The sequence below is a fragment of the Delphinus delphis genome, chromosome 13 (genome assembly GCF_949987515.2).
Source record: "Delphinus delphis chromosome 13, mDelDel1.2, whole genome shotgun sequence".
Taxonomy (NCBI): domain Eukaryota; kingdom Metazoa; phylum Chordata; class Mammalia; order Artiodactyla; family Delphinidae; genus Delphinus; species Delphinus delphis.
The window spans coordinates 7214558-7241278 of NC_082695.1; the positions used below are offsets into that span (position 1 = coordinate 7214558).

At 40.6% G+C, this 26721-nt stretch overlaps 1 protein-coding gene and 1 non-coding gene across 4 annotated transcripts; both read left to right on the forward strand.

The window, feature by feature from the left end:
* The first annotated feature begins 1683 nt into the window (after window positions 1-1683).
* ZCCHC8 (zinc finger CCHC-type containing 8) lies at window positions 1684-25934 on the forward strand. Of its 3 annotated transcripts, none has more exons than XM_060027965.1 (14): window positions 1684-1915; window positions 3095-3137; window positions 5690-5764; window positions 7333-7438; window positions 8648-8722; window positions 11004-11107; window positions 11227-11292; window positions 11858-11918; window positions 12394-12536; window positions 12826-12968; window positions 16103-16224; window positions 17552-17638; window positions 17933-18050; window positions 23327-25934. In XM_060027965.1, the coding sequence occupies exons 1-14, from the start codon at window positions 1717-1719 to the stop codon at window positions 24103-24105; spliced, it is 2121 nt and encodes a 706-aa protein (XP_059883948.1). In that variant the 5' UTR covers window positions 1684-1716; the 3' UTR covers window positions 24106-25934. The 3 variants fall into 3 exon arrangements, with proteins under 3 accessions (XP_059883948.1, XP_059883949.1, XP_059883950.1); XM_060027966.1 differs by having other exon boundaries at window positions 3098-3137; XM_060027967.1 differs by lacking the exons at window positions 1684-1915; window positions 3095-3137; window positions 5690-5764; ... (1 more) ...; window positions 11004-11107; window positions 11227-11292 and having other exon boundaries at window positions 8654-8722.
* LOC132436727 (small nucleolar RNA SNORA9) lies at window positions 6229-6363 on the forward strand. The gene has a single exon (XR_009521876.1). It is a non-coding gene; the product is annotated as a small nucleolar RNA SNORA9 (small nucleolar RNA).
* Window positions 25935-26721: the final 787 nt, after the last annotated feature.

Below are 26721 nucleotides of genomic sequence, written 5' to 3' on the forward strand. Positions count from 1 at the left end.
CACTATGCAGTCTCATTCTCTATCATCTTTGTATTTACTTTCCATAAAAATTTGAACCAGCCAAATGCTAATCTTTAGTTCAATCCTCTTCGGAGCTTAGCCAAATATCTGTGTAATATACACCTCCACTGAGCCCGAAAATTTTACCTTCAATATACTAGTGCTTCAAAAATTTCTTCCACTAGTCTAGTTACTTACCTAACTAGAGTTATATAAGGATAAAATTGTTTATAAGGATAAAATTGCCTCAAGGTACCACATAGCCAAAATGGAACTCACCCTTTACTCCCAAACCTGGTCAACATCAAATGATTTTTTTCTCTATCTCAAATGATCACTTATTTAACCAGTTTCTTAAGTCAGAATCCTGGCAAATAATTCACCACCCTTTTCTCTCATTCCCTATATACAACCCTTCAGTTATCGCTGTTGCTTTAATTTTATCTTTTAAATATTCTCTATTAAATATCAACTCTTCAGCACTATTGCCTCTACCCTAATCCAAGCTAACATTTGTTGATCTTATTACAAAAATCAGTCTACTAGATTTGGAATTCTACGTTTGCTCCACCGCCAGTCCTTTTCCTATCATGCCGTCAGGACCATCTTACCAAAATGAAAATTTGTGGGTCATAGACCCACCACTTGTTTAAAATGTTGAAATGACTTGCCAATTTGGGGGTGGAGACAATGTCCCTAATGTGGTGAGTACTTGCCTAATGTTCCAGCCTCATATTTCTCCACTCTGCCTTTTCGTTCTACACGCCATTTCTTCAGACTAGGACTCTTAATTCCACCCCCCATACTCACCACCAACTTTGCCCTCCTAACACTTCATAATTCAGTTCAAACCTCAGTTCTTCGATCCACTGACTCCCACAGAAATGTCAAATTTTTTACATATCCATTCCTGTTTTTATTTCACATATCTATTAATATGATGAATACCCATCAACATCCACTTTGACCCAAGAGCGGGAACATGTATGTTTATTTTTTGTTTTTTTCTTTTGCTAGCCTGTACCCTCTATGAAAGCAGGAACTTCTCTAGTTTGCTCACTCTTATACCCTCAGCTCCTATGACAGTGCCTGGCACATAGAACTCGGTAAATAAATGTTATTGAATGAGTGATTGAAGGAGAGAAATCACCAAAAGCTGCAACAGACAAGTCTAAAATAATCTAAGGTCAAGCTAGTTCTTCATGACAAAGTGAAACAAGCCCAGTAAACTGAAGTAGCTTCTCCAAGATCACAACGGTAGTCAGTGGCAAAACTGGAGTTCCTTATTCACCACGATCTGTGATAAGCCGTACATCGTGCTCTGATTTTTTGCAGCCTTAAATGCGTAAGAGACAACTCATATTGTTGTAACACGTTCTGATGTAGTTTGGCTTTCTTCACGTTAAAAAGGACCAATCCCAGTATGCAATGCAAACAATGAGTTAACAGTCGATTAGAAACCCATATCCAGCATGCCTTGCTCCCGAGCAACCTCAGAAGTGGGTATGAGAGACACCACTGCATTCTGGGAGTTGTAGTCTCACAGGACTGGCCCGCCTATTATGCAGCTTCAGCGGCCTACGTTTGGAGGAAACCATACTGGGTGGCTTAGGGCGGCCGGAGCCCTAGAGAGCGGTGCCGCCCAACAACCTTTGCCTTCGACCGGGGTGGGGGGGGCCAGCTCCGCCTCTTCTCGTATCTTTCCCATAGCCCAAAATGGCGGCGGAGGTGGATTTTGGCGACCTAGAGCTGTTCGAGGCGTTTGACCACCTAGAGGAGTCGACTCCGAAACCAGTTCACACTCTCTTCAAGGACGACGACGGAGACGAGGAGGACGAGAATGGGGTCGGCGACGCAGAGCTGCGGGAGCGGCTTCGGCAGTACGAGGAAACCATCGAGCAGCTCCGCGCCGAGAATATCCTTCCCGCTCGCTGGGCCCTGTCACTGGGGAGTGTGGTGTGTGCCGTCCCCGGGAGGGTGCGGGCGGAAATTCCACGAGGCTGAGAATCGCGGGTTCGGGTTGCATAAGCCGTCCCCGAGGCCTCGGCGCGGACATCTCCCCTTCTGGGATCCGTATCCTGGACCTTATTCACTCCTCCCGCCCCCCAGTCTGGGGCAGGTTTTTAGCGTTATTGCGGACTCTTTCAACTGTTCAGTTGTAGACTCTTCACTTCTCTTCCCCTATTCGGAGTCACTATCCGATCTCCTTTTTTGGAGCCAAGCTAAAGTTATTGCAGTCACGCTGTAGTTATGTTAGGAGATACCGGATGCTTAGACCTAGGCGCAGATGTGTCTTTAGGGCGGTGCAAAAGTTAGTGGTGCTAGGATGGGCAGTTGGGGGCGTTAAGGAGTCCAGGCATGCAGAGAGAAATGGTTAATTGCTTGATGAACTTCGGGGATTCATTTTAAAGTTCTTCCACTTTGAAGTAGCTTCCGTGGTTAAGCGCCATTGCAAACCCCTAGGGAAAACGCTCAAATAAGTTTCCGTTTGCCTTTAGTTACATGTTTACAACCTTTCTAGCAAGAAGTGTTACTATGTTTATTTCCATTCTTAGAGAATTTTTGGTATTTTTTTGTTTGTAATATACATGCAAGTAATTTTGGCTCAGGTAGTTTTTCTAGTGTAAAAACCCCTGAAAGTGGTTGGTAAATCATCTTTTAAGGTTTTCGAAGTCATTTTTTCATAATGCCGTTTTCCTCGACATTTTATTATGAAAAATTGCAAAATACAGAAAAGTTGAAAGGATTTTACAGTGAACATTCATAGATTCCATCCTAGATTCTTCAGGTCTTAACAGTCTGTTACGCTGCATAACATTTTTGGTTTAGTCTGTTAGTCTCTTTGAACTACGTGCCCCTGCCTTAGAAATACCGTGTTGGAAGGGATGAAAACTCTATTTTAGTTTTTAGATCCACATACCTAGCCCTGCAACAAAACAGGAGGTCAGTAAGTGTGTCATCCTCAAAATATTTGTCTTTTAACGTATATAACATATGTTTATAACAGTGACACCAAAAGTGAGGTTAGTAGTTGAATTTTATGATCTTTGTATTTCTATTTAATGAGGGCTTATACTCCTTAACAAGTAATAACATCAAGAACTTAAAAGAAAATTGAACATTCTGACTCGACCAAGGTATGAGATCTTGAATTTGCACCATAATGTCCTTTATTTTTTATCCTGACATTAATATTTAATCACAGGTGTGGTTTTTTTTTTGCAAAAAGGGTGTTTAGGATTTTTGTACCATTTTGTACTCAAGAAATCATAGTAATGATCCTTTATTTTTAATTTGTGAGGGTAAAATTTGAATTCTCACAACTGTATTAAACTTTGAAAACTGACTTATTGGGTGAAAATACGTGTGAAAGACAATTCAGAAGTTTTTGACTTAATGTTCAGAACAGGCAAGTTATCAACCTAGCTGTTGCTATTCAGCGAACATTTCTGGTAAGTTAGAATTCAGATTACGGTATTAATCTAGCTGAAGATTTATTTATACAATTAAAATGTGTTCATAAATAGAAATAATGCAAGATGCAGCATTTTAGAAGAAGAGATGGTAGTTGCTTTTGAAAAAAGTACAGTGAGTAAATTTGCATTCAGGCATCTGATTTTAATAGAAGATTAAATGTTGATATTTTGTAATTAAATTTACTCAGTAGTCACTAAATTAAAATATTTCCTAAAGTACAAATTTATTACACAGAATGGTATGTTAAGGCTTTCAGAATATGGGGTACACTGATGCAGTTTCACATGGAATTTTTTGTCCCTGGTACCAGCTGAATTAACTGGCTACACTGGTGACTAAAACTTTAAAATTTTAGAATTTAACATATTTAGAATTTAGACATATTTCAGAATATGTCTAAAGAATAACTTCTCTATGCCCTACTTTCCTTCCTCTATGTGAGCACACTTTGTAGATCTACACTTATTTTTGGTTAGGTAGTAAACATATTGAATGTAACTAGGATTCTTAAAAAAAATCACAATTTTTATATATGTAAAAATATTTAGACAAGCATATGCTTTGTAATAGAGTTGTTCATTTAAACATTAAATATTTATTTATAAGGGGGTTATAATCACCTGAATTCAAATGATTACAGCATCATAGGCTTTGCCAATTTATAAGAAGCAAGCATTAGTATCCTGAAAAAGGAAAATATATATATATATATATTTTTTTTAATTGGTGCCCTCCACATTGTCAGACTGACAAAGCTTTCTACAGAACACCAAGGAAGAAAAAAATAAAATTATTTAGATAAAACTGTACCCTACATCTCTTGATTTAACCCTTATTTTTGGAACTTTCATGATCAGAAGTGTCTCTTCTTTTTATCCAGTAAACATTGTGGGGCGTTTTTTTTTTTTTTTTTCTGTTTTTTCTTTATATGATGAAAATTTTCAAACGAACAGAAAGTGGAAAGAATAGTACAGTTAATACCCATATTTTCATCACTTAGATTTAACAATATTTTGCCATATTTCCTTCTTCTAATTCCATATACATATTTTACCCCAGATATTTCAGCATGTATTTTTTTTTCTAAAGATTTTCATGTTACCACAACACCGTGATCACGCCTAATAACTGGCACGATTTCCTTAATAACATTCCCAGCCAGATTCAGATTTCCCCAATTGAATGTCTTTATTGCTGATTTCTCAAACTGAACTCCAGTCAAGGGTCATGCAGTTGCATGTAGTTTTTAGAAACATGATGTATTTTTTAAAACTGAAGTTTGTGCAAATTGAAGCAAGTTTCTGGGTGTCTTCATATTTAATTTTATTTCTCTACTTGATGTGGGCAATTCCACATACAGATTGATTTGTTTCACGTGCTGTACAGGTAGAAGGATTTGAGGCAGGTGTGGAGGAATCAGATTCATCTGCTCCCAGGTTACCAAAGGGATATATAGCAGATTTCCAGGCTGCAGTCTAGTTCTGTTTTTTGCAGTATTTGAAAGTCAAATTCAGGAATGAGATACTTTTTACATCTCTACTTTAAAATTTTGGATTTGAGCTACTTAGTGCAGTGTGCTCTGCCCTCCAGAAAGAGTCTACCCATTTATTTATAGTGTTTCAATTTCCCATATATTTCCAAGCCAAATTCACTGATTCTTTCAGAAATATATTCTTGTAACCTGCTTTATTCAATTCCTCCCTCCCCTCAATTTGTAAACAAACAGCCATTGGGTAAAGAAGGTTTTCGGTTGAAAGATTAACTGTAGCTTTTAATTTTTTTTTTTTTTTTTTGCGGTACGCGGGCCTCTGACCGCTGCGGCCTCTCCCATTGCGGAGCAACAGGCTCCGGACGCACAGGCTCAGCGGCCATGGCTCATGGGCGCAGCCTCTCCGCGGCATGTGGGATCTTCCCGGACCAGGGCACGAACCTGTGTCCCCTGCATCGGCAGGCGGACTCTCAACCACTGCGCCACCAGGGAAGCCCAGTTTTTAATTTTTTTATGAAATATTTTTAAAAATATGTAATGTAAAAGATACCCCTAAAAACTGTTAAAGTGGGAAAAACTGGAGTTCTTTGTGGTTCTTGATCTTATTTGTAAAATATTCTATGATCTTTGGTACTTAAGAATTATAGAGAGTCAGTGTTTATATATACATATGCAAGTTTTACTTTAATGTCTTCTAAGAATATGTTTTAACTTCTGTTTTAGTGGAATATTGGTGAACAATACTAAATTAGATGGACCTTTATTTCAGATTCTATTTATGAACAATGTTATTTCAAAGTAAGTAATTTTCCCTTTCCTAAATATTATGAGCTGATGTATTTATGATACAATGTCTTCTATAAATACGCTGTTCTCATTTTTACTTTATATACCATCTTTATTCTTTTACTTGAAATTTATGGAATCATGATAAAAGTGAGGACATTAGGGTCATATAAACCTGAATTTGAAGCTGGACTCCTCTACGTTCTATATCTGTGAACCTGGACAGGTCACTGACCCTCTCTGCATATCAGTTTCATCACTGGAAAACAGGACACTAATAGTAACTACCTCTTAAGTAGCTAAATGAGCACCTGTAAGAGCCCAATAAATAGCCTCAAATAAAAGTCACCGCTACCACCATAAATAATCTTAACCATTTCTCTACCACAGTCAGGGAACTAAGTTTTCCCTGTTGGCTATCTTCAAAGCTTACCCACGTGATTTTTTTTTTTCTTTTTAATAGCAAAACTAGACCTTTGCAAGCCTTCCAGCACGCTTGGGTCTAGGATGACTCAGTGCATTCCTGCAGTGCTTGCTAGAATGTTCTGACATGGTTTGAGGCCTTGACCTGTCCCTTCCTCAGAGCATGGTCATAGACATTTCAGACACCTGCTTGCCCCCTTCGGTGTCACTTAATCATATTGTTATCTTAGGTGCCGGGCAAGGGGAAGGGACCGTACATAGGGTGTTACCTGTGTGGCAGGTCCGTTGGCTACTTCAGCTCAGCAGAAGCAGAACCTGAGGCTCTGGGAGGGTGGAGCAGCCTGTGGTGAGCACAGGAGCAGCACGGTGCCGGGCACGCGGGGCTCCAGCGCCGCTGTCACCGTCCGAATCGGCCTCTAACTCAAGCCCTTGGCAGTCTTAATGTCTGCACTGCTCACCTGGCGTTGTGCCTGCAGAAATCTTACAATGTCAGAGCTAACGGGACCTGATGGATCAAGTCTGTAAGGAGGAGGTTGGCTCTTTTGGCCCCTCCTGAACCGAGCACTGAAGAATATTTGATGAACGTGGTTCTTGACCTGGAAAGCTGGGGAAAATAGACCTCAGTCGTTTTTCTTGCATTGCATTTTGGTCTTTTTTTCTCCAGTGTAATATTTACATAGGTGTTTCCTTATATGTGCAGAGAGGGTGTCTGGGAGGAGGATGTGGGATAGCTGAATGCACTGATTATCTCTGTGTTGCAGAAATAAGGGGCTGAGAGACAGGGTAGGAAGGGAGCTTTTCATTATGTAACTCACCCTTTTAGTTCTTTTGAATTTTGAACCATTTACTATATATTCAAAAATTAAATATGTAAAATTTATAAATAAAATCCATTTAGTCTTTGCATAAGTATTTGCCAGCTGTTACAGCCTAGGCACTGTGTTAGGTTATTGTAATCATTTTATTAACTTGACAACAATGTATATATTTTTCCTAAGGAATAGATTCCTGAGTGTTACAAAGAGTCAGCAATTTGATAAACTCTGAAAAACAAAATAACAAAATTTACACATGACATCTTCTAAAAATGCATAAAACTCAATCAAGTCAATGTTTTACTCTGTCTGGGTTCTGACCATTTTGTCCTCTTTATGCAGGCAATATCATCAAGAAATAGAGGAATTTGTATCAAATTTAGTAAAAAGATTTGAGGAACAGCAGAAAAATGATGTGGAAAAGACTTCCTTTAATCTTTTGCCCCAGGTATTTCAAACTTAAGAGACTTTAAGATTAGTAGGTTATGCTTTTCACTGCCAGTTGTTAGGCTCCAGGGATCCTCTTGAATCAAAACCAGAATGACTGTTGAGATTGACTCTTCACCTCCCATCCTGCAGCCGGGCTTCCTTCTCCACAGTCTGACCAGCGCAGCCACAGGGTTTTCTTTTGGATCACGGGTGCTTTTCTCAGGGAGTCATATTCACACCTGGCTGCACTCAAAACTGAAGCCTTTTTATTTTCCATTCCCTGACTTGGACACGTGGTTTGGGGCAGAAAATTAATTTTAGGTCAGAAAAAAAAATCTCTGTTTCTGGGGTTTATAAAAGATGGATTCTTTTTATCTGAAATGAACAGGTTCATATGCCATCCTTTCTTTCCCTTCTACTTGTTTTAAAAATCAACAGCATGCCCAAAGAAATCTGAGAGATTCCACTCTGAATATTAGGGCATGAGTTTACCTTAAGAAAATCAGAATTATGATTTCTGGGCTTTTTTTTTTTAATTAAAAATTAAGGTAAGTAGGTCTCTCAAATAAGGATCTTTAGCTGTTTATCCTCAGAGGTTGGAGAATGGAGTATTCTAATTAATTAAACTTTTTGTTTATCACCTTTAGTTTTCACCTATCAGATATAATTTTTAAAGATTCATGGAACAAAATACATTTAACAATAAAAACCATACTAAAAAAAAAACCCAAAACATATTGAATATTATTTAATATTTGATTCAGGAAACACTTCAGAATTTTGTAGTGGCTTGAGGTCTGTAAGGGTTGTAATACAGTATTGACCAGTAATATCAAATTATATATTATTTTAATCTTTGATTATCTGATTTCAAGGTAAAGTCTGTCTTGTCAGTTTAAGTGTTGAAAGTTCCATAATTAATATTTTTTAACACAGAAGTCATAGTGTAAAAATACTTTTTAAAAAGTCATAGTGTATGTTAATGTTCCAGAAGATACTATCTTTTATATATCTTTTTAACTTTCCCACTTGGGAGATTTCTTTCATAAACATTCCTACCTAGCTTAACTTCTCAACTCACCCTAATTATGACAACAATGAATTCAAAATTTTATATAGCTTAATGGTATGTATTAGAAAATAAAGTGTGTTCAGATGGCTAATACTTGAAATTGAAAGTTGTTAAAAATTGGTTACCTTTTGTAACATGTGTTTCTCTTTGTGTTAGCCTTCCAGTGTTATGCTAGAAGAGGACCATAAAGTAGAAGAATCCAGTGCTGTTAACAATAAGGAAGCTTTTAGTGTAAGTTTGGACATTTAAGTTTTGAATTTTGCAGATATGTTTCCTATCCTGTGTCCACTGGGTGACATTTAAATGATAAAGTGGTATAGGCATATGTCGTCAGATGATCACACATTCTTTCATTAAATTTGTTGTAAACAACAGTGTAGGCTTCAGCCTCTAAATACCATAGTTTGCTTTTTAATAACTCTTTCATTGTGGCCGGGGGGCACAATATATATACTTCGGAGGACTTTATTTTTCTCTTGACTATCCTCTCTGTTCATCTTCTTTCCTTTCTTTCTTTTTCTTTTTTTAATAGATTGGTTTTTTTTAGAGCAGTTTTATATTCACTGAAAAATGGAGTGGAAAGTATAGAGATTTGCCATGTATCCTCTGCCCCCAGACATTCATAGCCTCCCCCACTATCCACAGCCCCTACCAGGTGGTACATTTGTTACAATTGATGAACCTACATTGACACATCATTATCACCCAGAGTCCATGGTTTACATTAAGGTTCATTCTTGGTGGTGTACATTCTGTGAATTTGCACAAATTTATAATGATATGCATCTACCATGAGACTGTCATACAGAGTAGTTTCACCGCCCTAAAAATTCTCTTTATTCCACCTATTCATCCCTCTCTCCCACCTCTACTCATTTTTAAGAACTTGGATGAAGATATAGAAAGCATGCTTATGGAACTTAGAGATGGGTGAAGCTGAGAGGGATATATAGCTAATATAACAGGTGGCAGATAGGAAGTGTTAAATGTGGACAGACTACAATAGTGGGTGAAAAACAGAAGACGATTTACAGGGATGAACCTACATTTAGCCCTTTCAGTACCTATGCAAAATTCAGCAGTGTCAGTGCAGTGTAGTGGTGTGATTTTGCAACTTAAAAATTTTTAAAGAAGATGATGTAATCCTGGATTCCATTAAAGGAAGACTAGTTTTCATGTTCATGGAGTATTGTGTCCCATTGATGTACCACTATTTAGACTAAATTAATAAGTGCAGAATCCCCCATTTCCAGGCAGGTGCCACTTTAAATCCCAGAACCTTAGAGTTTAAAAGGGAAATGAAGTTATCTAATTCAAATTCAGGAATCTTTCTTTAAAGTGTCCTTAGAGCAGTTTGCTCTTTTTTTGAGTCTTTCCAGTAACTTGGAATTCACTTTTTTTAAAAATGAGACAAACCACTTCATTCTTCACACCTGTGATAGATTTTTACACTCTCTAAAAGTTGGGCTGAAATGTGCTTCTTGTACTCAATCCAATCACTGGTCCTAGTTCTTCCACTTGACATTTATAGGGTGATCTAAAATGATACCTTTGCAAATATCAGCCTTTATCACATTTGTAGAGATGTGTACATACCTTGTAAATCTTTTCAGTAAGATCTGTGGGCTCTTCATCATCCCAGCACCCCCATGTCTTTAAAATTGTGGAAAACTGAAAATAGATTGGATATAGATGACTTTAAGGTGTTAGTAATTTTCTTAAGCATGACAGTGGTATTGTGATTTGTAGAATGTTCTTATTCTTAGAAAGCTCATACTGAAGTATTTAGGGGTGCAGTGTCATGAATAGAGTCTGTAGCTGGTTATGTGTGGAAGCTAGAACCTGGGAAGGAAGTTATTGTATTAATCTCGAGCTGGAGAAAATAGTGACTTAGACTAAGATGATAGTGGTGTCGACTTACTTTTTAAAAATGGCTCAGTAAAAAGTGTGTGTGTGTGTGTGTGTGTGTGTGTGTGTGTGTGTGTGTGTGTAGAGATGTGCACACAAAAATGTCAGTTAACAATTGTTGAATCTAGTTGGAGGGTACATGGGTGTTCCTTGTACCATTTTTTTCAACTTTTCTGTAGGAAATTGTTCCCAAAAATTGGAAGGAAAGGAAAAGAGTGATTGGGAGGAAAGGAAGTGGAAACAATGACTATATAGATATAGACAACTGTCTGAGGATCTTGCTGCAAAAGGAAGCAAAGAAATGGGAAATTGGAGGGAATATAAGAGTTGTTGAAAAGTTTTTGTTTTTTAAGTCTGGAGAAAGTGCAACTGATAGTAGTGATCCAACAGGAAAAATTCAGTGATCTAGACAACAGAGGGGAATTCAGTGATGGAGATCTTACTTACACATCAGAATGTGGCTCCTTTAACTAGGGAGTTGATTATTATTTCTAATAATTTCATCCAGAAATAAATTGTTAAAACAATTAATCATAGTCTTACATTATTTAATGTCTTTTTTTTCCTGCTTAAATAGCAATATTTTTTGACTTGTTTTCTGCAGGTTGTAGGAAGTGTCCTGTATTTTACTAATTTTTGCCTTGATAAATTGGGGCAACCGCTACTAAATGAAAACCCTCAGCTTACGGAAGGATGGGAAATACCCAAGTATCCTACATAGTGAATGAAGATCTTTATGCATCTTGCCATTAAGTTCACCTTTAAAAAAAAAAAAAAACCAAATTTTGCAGACTATGATAACTATTCCTTAATAAAACTCACTAAAGGTACCAGCAAGTCTTCAGCCACATTGTTTCTCTAGAAGGGCAAGAAATACAAGTAAAGGCAAAAAGGTTTGTGTGGGGAGTTGCTTTTGTTTTCTTCTTCTTTTTTAACCAAAACCATGAACTCTTTTAGCTTGAAAAGTTAATATTCTTTATTGCTAGCTTACAATAAATAAACAGATTAAACTAGAATTTCAATATATAGACATGTTAAATGTTTAAGTCAGTTATATATTCATTGGTTCACTCCTGATGTGCCTGGGTGGGTGGAAAGGTATAATTACTGCTGTCAGTTTGATTGCTGTCTTATAACCATCTACCCCTTTCCAAGTTACCTAAAGGAAAATATGATAATCTGTTTGCCTTGGTTCTTCTATTATTAGCCACTGACAAAACTCAGAGGTAACAGATCAGTCGGGAGCACAAGGGTTCTTGGTTAAAAGACTTGGTCAAAAGTACTGTTTGTTTAAATCACTAAGCACAAGAAGTGAAAGTGTACTCATTTTTGCAGATAATAATTGGCGATCTACATGCTTTCTTGTCTCTGATACACGTTGCTGTCATACAGAATTTTGTTGATTTGCTTTTATATTTCTATTTACATTATGAAAATCTTTGTTTTTTGACCAAATAGGCCAAAGCCTCACTGTTTCAATTGTGGTTCTGAAGAGCATCAAATGAAAGATTGCCCAATGGTAAATTTTTCTCATATAAAAAAAAATCTTTGAACCAGAGCTTTCTAATGTTTTCAATACATCTGTGGCATTGTGTGATGTGAAGAAACTTCCTGTCTTTCCCATAGTCCTTGATTTTGAAATCTTTCCAAATTTATACGTAAGTTTTAAAGATATTAGATTAAAAAAAATAATAATTTATTACAGTACTCTGTATTTGAGATGAATAAAACATTATGAGGGTTCATTTTTAGACAACTTATTTTCAAAACTTTATTTTATGTTATGATAGTACCAAGGTAATACGAAATTAAGGGACTGCTTCTCTTCTTTGCTTATTTTCCTAAAGTATCCACTCTCTTTTATACCTGTCCCTTATGCATTAACACTGAAATAATCTGTGTGCTTGACCTAGAAAAAGTGCTTATATTTATTCAATTTCTGAAATATTTCTAAACTGCTCGATACCATTCTTTCCGAACACATTACGATTTAGCCTCGGAATGCTGCTCGAATAAGTGAGAAGAGAAAAGAGTATATGGATGCCTGTGGTGAGACAAGCAGTCAGAATTTTCAGCAGCGATACCATGCAGAAGAAGTAGAAGAAAGATTTGGAAGATTCAAGCCAGGAGTTATCAGGTACCTCTGTCATTTCACCACAGAATGTCATTTCCGCTTCCCCACTGTTTGGAACGTTCTGTGGATCTTCAGGGTAATAATCAAGATATAAGTGTTCTCTAGCAAGGCTCTATATAATGTACATCAATTAATCCAAAAAGGTTTATTGGAATTTTAACTATGTGTTTGATAGGCACTGTGCCACAGGCGTGTAATATAAGACACAGAAGAGTTTTAAAATATCAGACCAGTATGTATTTTCATCCAAACAAGAATACAGTCTTTTTCTTCCTCTTTTATTTTTACTCAGTGAGGAACTTCAGGATGCGCTGGGTGTGACGGACAAGAGTCTTCCACCTTTTATATATCGAATGCGCCAGCTAGGATACCCACCAGGCTGGCTCAAAGAGGCCGAACTAGAGACCTCAGGGCTTGCACTCTATGATGGAAAAGGTATAGTATGTTCAGTTAGATAAGTCAGCTTAAGTGTTCTATCTTTTTCTTTTTTAATTAAAGAATCACAGTAAAATAGCGTGGGAATGGCTGGCTTATTTAGTGTGTGCTGAGTTAACTAAAAAATATCTTGATGGTGTTTCCCTTGTTTTACAAGGAAGGAGCTAAAACTTCAGTGAGAGTTATCAGATGGTTATCTGGACTTGCCCAGTGACTACCTAGCAAGGTATTGGTTCTCCAGCTAGACCTCATAAGGTCTTGCCTTCCTCAGTAATGGCAACAGAAATATATCCATCTCTGCCAGGAGACCTATAAAAATTAGAATAAATAAACCCTCCTATGATCTAGAACTTCTCTTAGGTACCTCCTCTAGAAAAACATTCACACGTGCGCACAAGGAAATGTATGTATATAAAGATACTTTTTTTTTTTTTTTTTTTTTGCGGTATGCGGGCCTCTCACTGCTGTGGCCTCTCCCGCCGCGGAGCGCAGGCTCCGGACGCACAGGCTCAGCAACCATGGCTCGCGGGCCCAGCCGCTCCGCAGCATGCGGGATCCTCCCAGACCGGGGCACGAACCCGCGTCCCCTGCATTGGCAGGTGGGCTCTCAACCACTGTGCCACCAGGGAAGCCCTATAAAGATACTTTTTAACATTGACTATGATAGTGAAAAATTAAAAACAGCATTAAGGCCCTAAAGGAGAATGGCTAAGTAAACCGTGGTAGATCTGGGGGGTGGAATCCCTGCGGTATTTTTAAAAATGGAGTAAATCCATGGAGCTAACGTGGCAAAATCCCTATGCAATACTGAGTTTAAAAGGCAAGTTTCTGGATGACTTAATATTATGATACCATTGATCTTAAATTAAAAAAAAAAAACCCACACGGATGAAACAATGCTCTATATTTTCTATGAGGAGTTATGTTTGTAAAAGATATTTTTGAAAGATCTTAACCAAGAACCACCTAGATTTCAGGGTTTGGACTCATAGAGGCCAAACTTTATTTAAAGGTATCTCTCCCGGGCTTCCCTGGTGGCGCAGTGGTTGAGAGTCCGCCTGCCGATGCAGGGGACGCGGGTTCGTGCCCCGGTCCGGGAAGATCCCACATGCCGCGGAGCGGCTGGGCCCATGAGCCATGGCCGCTGAGCCTGCGCGGCCGGAACCTGTGCTCCGCAACGGGAGAGGCCGCAACAGTGAGAGGCCCGCGTACCACAAAAATAAATAAATAAATAAATAAGTAGATGTGTCTCTCCCATGTTTACCCACTTGTTCTGCCAGTCTTTATCACTTCACCCTGTTTGTTTTCTTCATGCCCTGTCACAATTTGTATCTATTTATTTATCATGTAGCACAGTGCCTGGCATCTGGTGGATAGTAAATAACTTTTTATATAAAAATTTTTAAAGTCCTAACCAATATACAGCAAACTCAACAGTGGTTATCCCTGAGAATGAAAACAGGATTGGGCTTAAGATTTTAGTATTATCTCTAATGCTGTACATTTTTTAAAAATGAGAGTGTTTCTAGATATTACTTAGGTAATTAAAAATAAAAATAAAAAATTTAGGGACTTCCCCGGCAGTCCAGTGGTTAAGACTCTGCACTTCCACTGCAGTGGGTGCAGATTCGATCCCTGGTCAGGGAACTAAGATCCCACATGCCGCGCAGCACAGCCAAAATAAATAAATTAATTAATTAAATAAAAGCTAAATAAAAAATTTACCAACCCCCCCACCTCAAGTGGTACCAAAGAATATTTAGCACAGCCTTTTTTTAAAAATTTTTATTTAAATTTTATTTTTTTATTTTTGGCTGCGTTGGATCTTTGTTGCTGTGTGCGGGCTTTCTCTAGCTGTGGCGAGCAGGGGCTACTCTTCGTTGCGGTGCACGGGCTTCTCATTGCGATGGCTTCTCTTGTTGCGGAGCGCAGGCTCTAGGCACGCAGGCTTCAGTAGTTGTGGCTCGCGGTCTCAGCAGTTGTGGCTCGCGGGCTCTAGAGCACAGGCTCAGTAGTTGTGGTGCACGGGCTTAGTTGCTCTGCGGCATCTGGGATCTTCCCGGACCAGGGCTCAAACCCTTGTCCCCTGCATTGGCAGGTGGATTCTTAACCACTGTGCCACCAGGGAAGCCCCAGCACAGCCTTTTAATATATCCCCAAGTCATGCTGACATTCAGATTATCATTGCTCCTGCCACTCTGTAGGTGCTTGCATTTCTGTTTTCTCTCTCTCTCTCTCTCTCTCTTTCTCTCTTTATTTGTTTGAATAAAGATTCTTTGGACAAAAGATTGTAGATCACTGAGAGCCTCTTAAATCTCTTTTAATCTGTAAGTTCCCTTTCTTGTTTTTAACAAACTCTGTATTTTGTCCTTTTGAGTTTTCGAGATTTTGCTGGTGCATCCCCATGGTGTTATTTTGTCATGTTTCTCTGTCCCTCTGTTTCCTGTGAATTGTAGTGGAATCAGTCATTGGTGATCATTGCCTATATCTATCTGTTAATGATGGGTGACATACTGGTTATGTTCTTATTCTTTCATTACTTGGCTTCTTATCCTGAAAACTTATACAAAGAGAAACTTCTCATCAACTATTTGTTTTCCTTAGGTATATAGACAAGGCAAAATAAAATGTTCGATTTATTTAGTACTTTTCAAAATAATGAAGTGGTTCCTAAGTATCCTTCAAAAACTACTCTCATCTGTAAAGTGGTTTTAATAGTATGTACCTCTTAGTGTTGTTATGAAGATTAAGCAAATGAATACTTGTAAACTGTTTAAAGCACTATCTGAAAAGAAAACACTAGCTTATACACAGTGACCATTACATAAATGTTTATTAAATAAAGAATTGGAATAGAGGATTAGGCAAATCAAAGACCAGTGCAAAACAGACTTTTCAAATAACTCATGGAAGAACTAAAGTTTCCAAGATTTTAAATGTTTATTTTTATCAAAATAATATGTCCATGTTGTTTAAAAATTCTAATCTAATGATTCAGACAAATTATAATTAAAGTTATTCTCGGAATAATTCTGTGGTCATGAATCTTAAGCACTTTCCAGGTCTGCTTTTGGTCTGGAGAGGGATTTATATGGGCATCTAGCAATATTAAGCTTTTTGATGGTCTGTAATAGATGGTGCTGATGGAGAAACAGAAGCTGGAGAAGTACAACAAAATAAAATTGTCACTTATGATCTCTCGAAATTGGTAAACTATCCAGGTTTTAATATATCTACTCCCAGAGGAATTCCAGATGTAAGTGTGTTGTTTTTTTATTCTTCTGGGATGTGACATTGTTTATGTAGATTGTTCAAAATGTTAGCTTATGTAGCAATTACTGTTCCATAAAGAAGTAAATGTGTTACTTTTGTGTTTAATTTTTTAATTTCCTTTATGTTGATTGGAATATTAAGTGAAATCTTGAATTCATCAAAAAGAAAACCCACAGTTTTTTCCAATTTTATGCCCTAAGAAAAGGAGCTAAAATAGAATGGTGAGATTCTATAAATCTAAAACTATTCTAAAATTAAAAGATTCTTTTTTTAAAATATGGGATGGTTTGAAGCAGTGTTATAAGTTTTACAGAATTAATTGGGAAGTAAATTTCTGCCTTTAATAAATCTAAGTATTACTATAACTTTTTCCTACTCTTCCCTCTTCACCCACTCCCCAAAGTAAAATTTCTCCTATACAAGAAAGGTTTGCTACACTTAATCTTTTCCAACTTTCATCTTAGGTTTCAGGCTTTAACAGCTAACTATAGTAGTGGTGATGGTGGTGGTGGTATTTTAATAAAAATGCATTCTAGGTGTTCTTAGGGACTGGGCTTCAGAGAAACAGCCAAAGGTCTGAACTTACAGTCTAGTGAACAGATACGAAGACGTGTGTAATTAATCAAGGGCTGAGTTGCATGTACAGACCATCAGTCCCTCTGGAAGTGGGTCCAAGTACCAGCCCACATCAGAATCTCCTTGGGGTGTGCATTAGAAATGTACATTCTTGAGCACCGCCCCTGCCCCCCCTTAGACTTAACTTAGTCCCTGGAATCTATAGGTTTCACAAGAGCCCAAAGTGATTTCTATTGAGAACCACTGTTGAATGTGTTACTGGCCATAAGAGAGAAACGAGTGATGTTGAACCTTAAAGATTATTGCTCAGTTTGGAAAGGGAAAGAACAGAAGATAGAAAAATCAGCATGAGTGAGCGAGTTAGGAAAAGGGAACAGTTAACAGTCCTGTGAACAGCGCTGGTGCGTCAGGAGCGGGGCGGGAGCCAGCCAGGCCGAATGAGAGTCTGTCATTAATGCCTGTAACTTCTTCTTGTAGTAGGTAGAACCTTTTTGGGCCAAGCGATTTTGTCAAGTAGTCTTTTAGTGTTCGGTCCTGATCATTTTGCAGGCAGAGTTGGTTTTTTTTTCCCCTTCAATGCTCCATTATTTTCATTAATTTCCCCAAAAAGGAAAAGTCACATATGAAGCAGAAATGTAATTTGAGACCTCCACCTTACCTCCTGTCAGCAGACTATTCAAAGCATGACGTTTTCCAAATACATACTTATTTTTCTCTTCTCTTTTCATCATTAGGAATGGAGGATGTTTGGTTCCATACCAATGCAGGCATGTCAGCAGAAAGACGTGTTTGCCAATTACCTAACTTCTAACTTCCAAGCGGTAAATAGATTTTCAGAGTGTGGTTTATAAACATGTATCGCAAAAAAAAAAAAAAAACATGTATCGCGTCTATCTGAGGAATTTTGTAACTCATTAGGCATCTTATTGCCTTTTCTCGCTTTGGATATAAAGCACTCTGTGTTTTCTGATGAATCCAAAGGAAAAAGGTAACTGCCTTCACCAGTTACCTAGACTTAGCTCCAGATTGGTTTTCTGCATCATATTTAAGTGAAGGGATGGGGTTCAATTCTTTGTGGACCCGCCTAACTTGTGTTCAGTTTGGTTCTCCGTTAGCCGAGCGTGAGGTCCAGCAGCAAGAGGTCTTCGTCTCTGCCCAGGCCTAGTAGCCCAAAGAAGCAGAAGAAGGAAGGCAGCTTGGCAGCCTCGCCCGCTGACATGGAGCTTGACTCGGGTAGGTTTCATCCTGTGGTTTTGATTTCTTTAGAAAGTAGGGTGAATTTGTACGCTCCTGAGTTCCATAAGAAAGAGGAAGCTCTTTATGAGCACTAACTTTTCTTTTATCCTCGGATATCAGAGCATCTCCACTCTTGCTGATCAAAGCTTGGTGTGAGAGCCAGCTGGGCAGCCGACTGGGTACCTGAGCTAGACAGACCTACCCACCCAGTCCCAGTGGTTCTGGACCTGGACCGGCCCCTCTGGTGGGCAGTGCTTTGAGACAAGCAGTGGAACATGCTCCCCTTTGGCAGCTCCCGAGAGGAAGAAGGGCAGAGCTAAGTCAAGCTTTCTCAGATACTCTTCCCAAGTGTGTAAATCCACTAAGTCCCTCCTCCCTCCAGGAAAGAGAAACCAGGAGGAAAGTCCTTTCCTCTCAGAAACCCAGGAGGGAACAAAGGCCTTGCCCTCTGATACTCCCCCAGCCTTTTGTTCTCTGAACCCTCTGGGTTTACCGTGGAACCTGTGGTCAAGCAGGGTTGTGACGGTCCTTTTCAGCAGATCAGTAGTTATCAGGACAGTCATGCTCCCACCTTTCTGAGTCCTCGCTTACCCCACTACCAACCACCACTCCTTTGGGTTTCCCCTTGGGACTACTGATGAGTAGTTTAGATTTTGCCCCCAGAAGGCTCTGGAATGGATCAGAATTTTGTGTTAATTGAATAAACTCCCAAGTCCACTCTGAACCTAAGATGAAAACTCACCCCTTGTTCTGTTGCCCGTCACAAACCACGCCCCTCTACTCTGGTCCCATGTAGCATGTCGGATGTTCTGAAAGTGAAATGAAATGGCAACATTGGGGTAAAATGCATACAGATGCTCTAGTAATAAGAGGCCAGCAATGTAAATTGCCTCAAATTTGAATGGAGACCTCCCCACCCCGAGTACCCATTTTCAGATTCCCGGGTAGATTTTATTTTACTTTATTTTTTTGGCCATGCCACACGGCACGCGGGATCTTAGTTCCCCGACCAGAGGTTGAACATGTGCCCCCTGCAGTGGAAGCACGGAGTCCTAACCACTGGACTGCCGGGAAGCCGCACCCAGGGAGAATTTAAAGGTTGCAGATTAAATCACCTTAAATCCCCAGATTGAATTATTTCGCACTAGCAACTTCAAAGTCCAAAATTAAAGCCTCCAAACCATTTTCCCCAGTTTTTTATTCTGCTTGTTCTTGCCACAGGAGTCTTGATACCTGAGTAAAGTTCACAACCTGGACGTTTAGCACCTACAGCCTTACTTCAATATCTAGTCTCACTTTTAACAAGGCCGAAGAGTTCATAGGAAACAGAATTACAGCCTTTGCCACATACCTATGAAATTTTGAAAGCAAGCAATTCCCCAAAACCCAAAAGCAGTTGTCCCAATTACATTCCCAGAGCCCAGCACTTCCCAGTGTTATCAAAGGCCACAGCCAAGATTTCTGAGTAAGGGCAAAAATCTTGGTTTCTCTCTCTCTCTTAGTGCCAGTCATCTGACTCCACCACCTGGGAACTTAGGTTGGAAGAAATTTCCCCATAAGAAGAGAATTTTGGTTTTAGGCACTTAGAGTACCTCTGAGGAAAAGACACCGAGCTTGGTATTTTGAACCCTTTGGGATGTAGTTGCTTTCTCTCGAGGTTTGGGAATTTGCGGTGGTGGCAGGTCCGTAACTAGGTCCACACACTACGTGCAGGCACCTTCAGCCCTGTGCTGGGAGCTGCTGCTTCTGTTTCTTGTGAGGGAATTTCTGAGGCCTAGGAAACCTTCCTCTTAAGGGAAGTTTCTCTCTGTTTGTCTGTCTGTCTCTTTCTTTCTCTTTCATATATAATTAACCAATCAAGAGCCAGCCTGAGCCCATGTGATGAAGTGAGACTCAAGGATACAAGTTTAGGGGCTTCCCTGGTGGTGCAGTGGTTGAGAGTCCACCTGCCGATGCAGGGGACACAGGTTTGTACCCCGGTGCGGGAGGATCCCACGTGCCGCGGAGCGGCTGGGCCCGTGAGCCATGACCGCTGAGCCTGCGTGTCCGGAGCCTGTGCTCCGCAACAGGAGAGGCCACAACAGTGAGAGGCCCGCGTACCGCAAAAAAAAAAAAAAGAATCCAAGTTTAGTGCCTCCACATTTCTTCCGTGGCTCTCAGTCCACAGTGGAATTTGGGGCAGAAGATCTAGTGCTAGTTTTTGCCTAACTCACCCTGGGATAAACAGTTTAATTAGAACCTCTTTAGTTCTCTGTAAGACAGACAGAACCTTTGCAGAACAAAGATTATTTACCCCGGGTGCCTAAAAGGCCTGAAAGGCCTTCTTTCCACACTATATATCTGGTCTCTGCCTCGGCCGCACTTCCTGAGGACTCAGCTGGGCCCCTACCCCAAAGCCTGTGCCTTAGTTCGCTAGATCCCCCTCGCCCTGCAGTTTGTAAGTGAATTATTTCGTCAGTTGTGCCTGCTTCCGAGCCTCTGCTGCCATCTGCTGAGGCTTCTGCCTGCCCGCACACATTTGTTAAATGTAGTTCAAGGTCCCAGACCACCTGCTAAAGGCTCCTCTGGTCGCAGCCATCAGCAGAGGCAACTGGTTTTGTTTACAAGCGCCTGCCTCTGTGCAGAAGCTTAAGTAAGCCTCTGCCTTTTTAGAAACAGCAGCGCCTCTAAAAGAAGCCACCATAACGTGCACTCACCTGCTGAGGACAAAGAACCCCGTGACAAGAGCTTTCTTGCCCAAGCCACAGACTTAAAAGATGGGCCAGTGCCAGGATCAGAACACTCTGACCACGTGTAAAGCTCAAGGCCTCGAGCCACATGTCTTGACCTCCGTGTGTCTTCCCACCCCCAGTCCATCCTTCTGTTTGTTAAAACATGTTGTTTCCCATGTTCCCTCTCAGCACAATGAATGTCAGGGTCTTTGAGGGGGTGAATAGCAACCCCCTTCCCTACCCTCGTTCTGAACAACTTAAGTGATCATTCAGTGAGTAGTAACAAATCAAATTATCGAAGCCAGTTATAGGGCTGCTTCGTGAAAGGGCCGAGAGGGTCTGCTAACTGAACTGGGTTGGTTTATGGACACCCTGGTAAATGGTCCTGAAGGCAGGCCCTTCCCACCCCAGAACCACCGCAAATCCCCCCGTCACCAGCTTCTTCCTGCCCTGCAGGGGCGGAACTCTGTAAGGCGTAGTAATTCGAGTGACTTTTGTCGGCAGCTCATTCCCAAGAAGAAACAGTGAGTCAGTCTAATTGCCATTTTCCTGTGGAAAATTTTATTAGCAAATCATGTGTTATAAGTGAAATGGATTCCGTATTGCAAACCTGTGGGTAGAGTGATTCAGCTGGGAACTGTGAAGTATAACTACCTGAACATCCTGTTCCCGTTTAGCATTCTTATGTTAATAGTGTTTATTGTGATATTTTGTGCAAAATGAAACTTGGGTTAAACTGTTTAGTTATGTTTTATTCTTAAAAGCACAAAATACATACGTTGTCAAGTAGTTCACTAGCTTTGCCATCCCTTCTCCCTGCCAGCTGCTCCTCTGTGCTCTCTGCTGTAGCCGGCAGCACCCGTGCTCTCGCAGCTCCCGAGACTGAGAGATGCCATTCGTCTGCAGCCGCATCCACCCGTAATCGTGGCTTTCCGTTTCTAGCCAGTTACCGAAATCTAAACACTGTCTCAGAAATTGCCTCTTCGTTCAGGCTTTTTTCTCTCAGCTGATTGCTCTTGGCGCCCTTATAACTGATTTTTTTTTTTTAATCCTTCCTTTCAGCTTTTTTATCCATTCTTTGCTCTTCTGATTGAGTTAACGTCTTAAACTCTGAGTGACAGTGTATTACCCTCCTCACAGATCTTATTGCCTATACAATAAAGTTCAGGCTGGTTTTGCATAGGCTTTATGATTCTGTGTGATGCAGTTGACTTTTCCAAAGTTTTTAAACACATAGTGTGTTTCAGACTCCTCTGCTAGACCCCGAGGCCAGGAAGATTAATAAGACACAAGTGCTACCCTTAGTTACGGCTCTCTGTCGCCTAGGATTGCAGATGTGTAAACATCATTTTAATATAAATGTGGTGGCCTGTAGTGATAGATACAGAGGTTAGTATCACAGAGCTGGCCACCAACTGTAATAGTGGCACCAAGGAAAAACTGAGCAGCCGTGCTGGATAAAGTCATAGCCTCTTCCCAAGAATGCCGTCGAGCTGCATCTTGAGGGATGGATTCCGAGATTTACCAGGGCCATGAGAAGGGTTAGGGCATTTGAGACAGTGAGAAATGCAAATACAGAAGCACGAAGCATCACGGCACATTGGTCCAGCAACAGTGTGACAGCTGGAGTCTTGTACACCAGGCAGTAGGAAATGACATGGTGGAAATAGGCAAATTCTTGGTTGTGAGAGCCTCTGAGGCCCAGAGGAGATCGGACGTCTTCCTGTAGGTGATGGGAAGGCACTGAAGAGTTTCTCATGAGATGGAAGTGTTATTAGGACCAGATTTGTGTTTTAGAAAGACTGATAGTTTGGAGGATGAATATAAGGAAGAAGAGTCCAGAGGCAGGAAGGACTCATATTCCTGACAAACGGTAGTGGCCCCAAATAACGCAGCGCCTATGACAGGCTGCAGGAAAGGGTGGGCCCCAGAGAGCCAAGGACCTGGCGTGGGCAGAAGGAAAGGGGGAGGACTGTCTGATGACGAGCAGGTTTCAGTTTTGGAGACTTCAGCAAGATGCCACCGGTGGTGCTATTAGCGAGCTTAGCAAATAGGGGAAGAGTGTGGCTTTTAGGGAAAGATCCTCTGTTTTGGACAGGTCAGATCTGTTGTGTCTGTGGGACGTACAGGTAGTGAAGGCCAGTGACCAGTTGGCTGCATGAACGCACAGTTCAGGCGAGCAGACTAGACTGAGGGTACAGAATTGGGAGATAAGCCAGGGACCTTCCCACCCTGCCAGCTCCACTTCGTATCCTTCTGCCTCCACCCACTCTGGAGTGTAGGCAGCTGAAGTGCCAGCCCAGTTTCCTGCTGTGTTCAAGTTTTCCCTCCGTTAAAGTTCCCGGCGCCAGAGACCCCGACCTTTCCCCTGCAGATGTTCTTTTCAGGTGGATTGAGGACATTAAGTGATGGTCATGGTATCTGAGGATCCAGTTTGCCCCTCTTAAGCCAGTAATTTTGGCCAGTGAACCTCTGGATTCACCTGAGTTCAAATAATAAGTGTTCGTAAAACCAAATAAATGCTATATGACAACTCAAAGTTTCTCAACGTCCTCATTTCAGATGCAGAGGTCCCGCACGGGTCCCCGAGCAGTGAAACTTTTCAGTTTCAGCCCCCGCTGCCCCCTGGCACTCCTCCGCTCCCCCGGAGCACCCCTCCACCCATCTTCACGCCTCCGCTGCCCAAGGGCACCCCGCCACTCACTCCCAGTGACTCACCCCAGACCAGAACGGCATCTGTGACTATGGACGAGGACGCACTGACTCTGGAGGAACTTGAAGAACAGCAGAGGCGGATCTGGGCGGCCCTCGAGCAGGCCGAGAGCGTAAACAGTGATTCTGATATTCCTGTTGACACACCTTTAACCGGGAATTCGGTTGCCTCTTCACCTTGCCCGAATGAGCCTGACCTCCCTGTCCCAGAGGGAAAAACATCTGAAAAGCAGATGTCAGGTGAGGCTGAGGTACCAGACACCAGTACAGAGAAGTCGGAAGTTGAACAAACCTCGAGTCCAGATTCTGAGGCTGCCTTGCCTGGCCAGAAAGAAGAGGAAGAGCCGGCTCAGGTAGACTCTAAAGGTGCTCTTGACAGCGGCAGGGTCGAGTCAGACTGTGAGGTCAAGAATGGAGGCAGCAGCCCGAAGCTCCTTCAGGCGGACGCCAGTCCTGGAACAGCCACTAAAATCCATAGCCCTGTCCCTGACATGAGCAAGTTTGCAACCGGAATAACGCCATTTGAATTCGAGAACATGGCGGAATCTACTGGAATGTACCTCAGGATAAGAAACTTGTTAAAGAACTCGCCCCGAAACCAGCAAAAAAACAAGAAGGCTTCTGAATAAACTGCTTTTGACATAGCACCAAGAGCTATTTAATTATAACTGTGCATTCTGGTAATTAGTACTAAGTGGACAGGTAAAATTATTTTCCTGTTTGTGCCTCCCATGTTAAAAGAAGTCTATCTAGGGCTTCCCTGGTGGCACAGCGGTTGAGAGTCCGCCTGCTGATGCAGGGGACGTGGGTTCGTGTCCCGGTCCGGGAAGATCCCACATGCCGCGGAGCGGCTGGGCCCGTGAGCCTTGGCCGCTGAGCCTGCGCGTCCAGAGCCTGTGCTCCGCAGCGGGAGAGGCCGCAACAGTGAGAGAGGCCCGCATACCGCAAAAAAAAAAAAAAAAAAAAAGTCTATCTAAGGCTTAATTGTGGTCTGAAGTCAGGCCTCTTTTAAAGAACAGAAAGACTGAGCTTGCTGGTTTACTATATTTTATTCTTGCTGATAAAACCGTGGGGGGTGGGACGTAGGTAGGAGCTGGTTTAGAGATAGTCTGTTAAGGTTTATACTATTTTTGGATTGTGTCTGTCAAGAGTGATGGTTTTTATCTGTCTTTTGTACATTGTTTTCCCTTTCTACATTTTGCTAATTATCCTGTATGTAAGTTTAATATATCACTTTTTAAAAGAAAAAATTCTAACCATTTAAAGTTCCTATTTCAACCGTGTGAACCAAACGAGAAAATCAGGGATGAGCAGCTTTATCCCATTTCGGGTACTTTTGTAAGTGATTTACATGCATCAGTTTTAATAACACTTTTACTTTTTTGTAACTTCATTCTTCATATAAGCTTGCTATACAGGTATGTTCATCTTTGTGTACAAAGGTTTAATAAATTAGCTTTCATATACATAATCTGAGACTTTGAATACAAAAAAATGATTCACAGTTAAATAAGTATATACAACCTTGTAAGTTTGGAAGTAAATTTTGTGGTTGCAAAAATTAGTGGCAGCAAAGGAAATAAAGAAATTACAAGTTTGGGTATTTTCGGTGGATTTCAGCCTTAAATATAGAAACAGCAGGACCTTTTAAAGTAATCATTTTGAAAAAGATAAATGGAGGGCAGCTAGCCTTTGTACAAAAATAATTTTCTAGATTTGAATCCTATGATAATTGTTAAAAACAAAAAGTAGACATAAAAAATTGTGTTTAATTGTCAGATATATCAGATAGAGCTGAAACTATGTTTTTTGTCTTTATGTGGAATGCCATTACATCTTTATACTCAAGTCCATGAAAATAAACATTTAGATGATCTTGAATGATTCCTGTTAGGTAGTGTTATTCTCCTCACAGGCCAGCAGAGGGAGGAAAATACAACCATTTCAGATTCGGTTTTCATTTTGGGAACTTGAGAAACCAAATTAACTGGGAAGAAAAATTATACGAAAGAGAGAAATTTATTTTCAAGGCCCTCACAGAATGTGCTAGAAATTGAATAAAATGTTTAATACTTTTGGCTTTTTTCTCTGAGTCGAAGTCCATGATAACACTGATCTTTTTCAATAGTTTACATAGTGCTTTTACGTACATTGTCTCACTCAACGTTTCTGTCAGGTAAATGTCTTACCACCACATTATGTACATAACCTAAGGAAACTTCAGCGGCATAGAGAGGTCAAAAGGACTTGTCAGCAGTTAAGAAGTGGTTGTTGGGATTTCCCTGGCGGTCCAGTGGGTTAGATCCCTGGTCGGGGAACTAATATCCTACGTGCCACATGACACGGCCAAAAAAAAAAAGTGGTTGTTGAGAGGCCAGTCCAACTAAAGACTTGACTGTTTCCTAAATCACAGAAGTAGTTGTTTCAGTGCCCCTTAAACACCACATTGTGCAGTCTCCTATGACACCAGAGATAATCTAACAGTTATCTCTCTAGCATGTCCCACAGACAATCACGTTGAGGTTCTTCGTGCCTTATTACCCCATGGTCACAACCGCCATATTAGGTAGGGATCATTAACTTCATTTTTAGAGGAAATGCCTAAGACACACAGTGGCTGAGTAACCTGGTGAACCTAAATCCAGATCACTCTGACCCCCATATCCATGCTCTTAACCGTTAAACTGCCTCTCTGTCAAAAGCTCTATAAATCACTAGTTTCTCAAAACATTGTCTCCTATTTCTCTATTTATCCAGTTACTTATTGAGGGCCCACTTGAGTTGTTCTATGTGCTTTGGGGCGTTAAAAGAAGAAAATGATAGAATCTGTTTTAAGAGGAGCTTGGCTACTAGCAGGAGAAAATGGATGATTTCCTCTTAGGAGATTGATCATGTGGCCATGTGAAGCGAGCAAGGTACCTGGGCTATTTTGGGGTGGTGGGAGAGGCACCTAGGAAGGACTGGCTTTAAATTCACAGGGCCAGGGGTTTCAATATTCGATTGGAGGGTATCTGAAGACTTCTGAAAAGAGAACCTTTGAGCTAATCCTTTAAAAAGGTAGGTAGAACTACAGATTTCCGTAGACAAAATGAGCGTTGAAATACACAAGAAATGGCATGAGTAAAACCAAGCAGGATCACTCAAGAAATGTAGGATGGTAGAAAAAAAAAAGACCTAAAAGTATTGTTTATTCATTGATGCTAAGAACTCTTGATTGCTTTGCTATGGGGTTTGAATTTTATTAA

Coding starts and splice junctions, on each gene's coding strand:
- ZCCHC8 (XM_060027965.1), top strand. CDS start 1,717: ATGGCGGCGGAGGTGGATTTTGGCGACCTAGAGCTGTTCGAGGCGTTT. Junction 8,723..11,003: donor ACAATAAGGAAGCTTTTAGT/GTAAGTTTGGAC, acceptor TGTTTTCTGCAG/GTTGTAGGAAGTGTCCTGTA. Junction 17,639..17,932: donor TAACTTCTAACTTCCAAGCG/GTAAATAGATTT, acceptor GTTCTCCGTTAG/CCGAGCGTGAGGTCCAGCAG.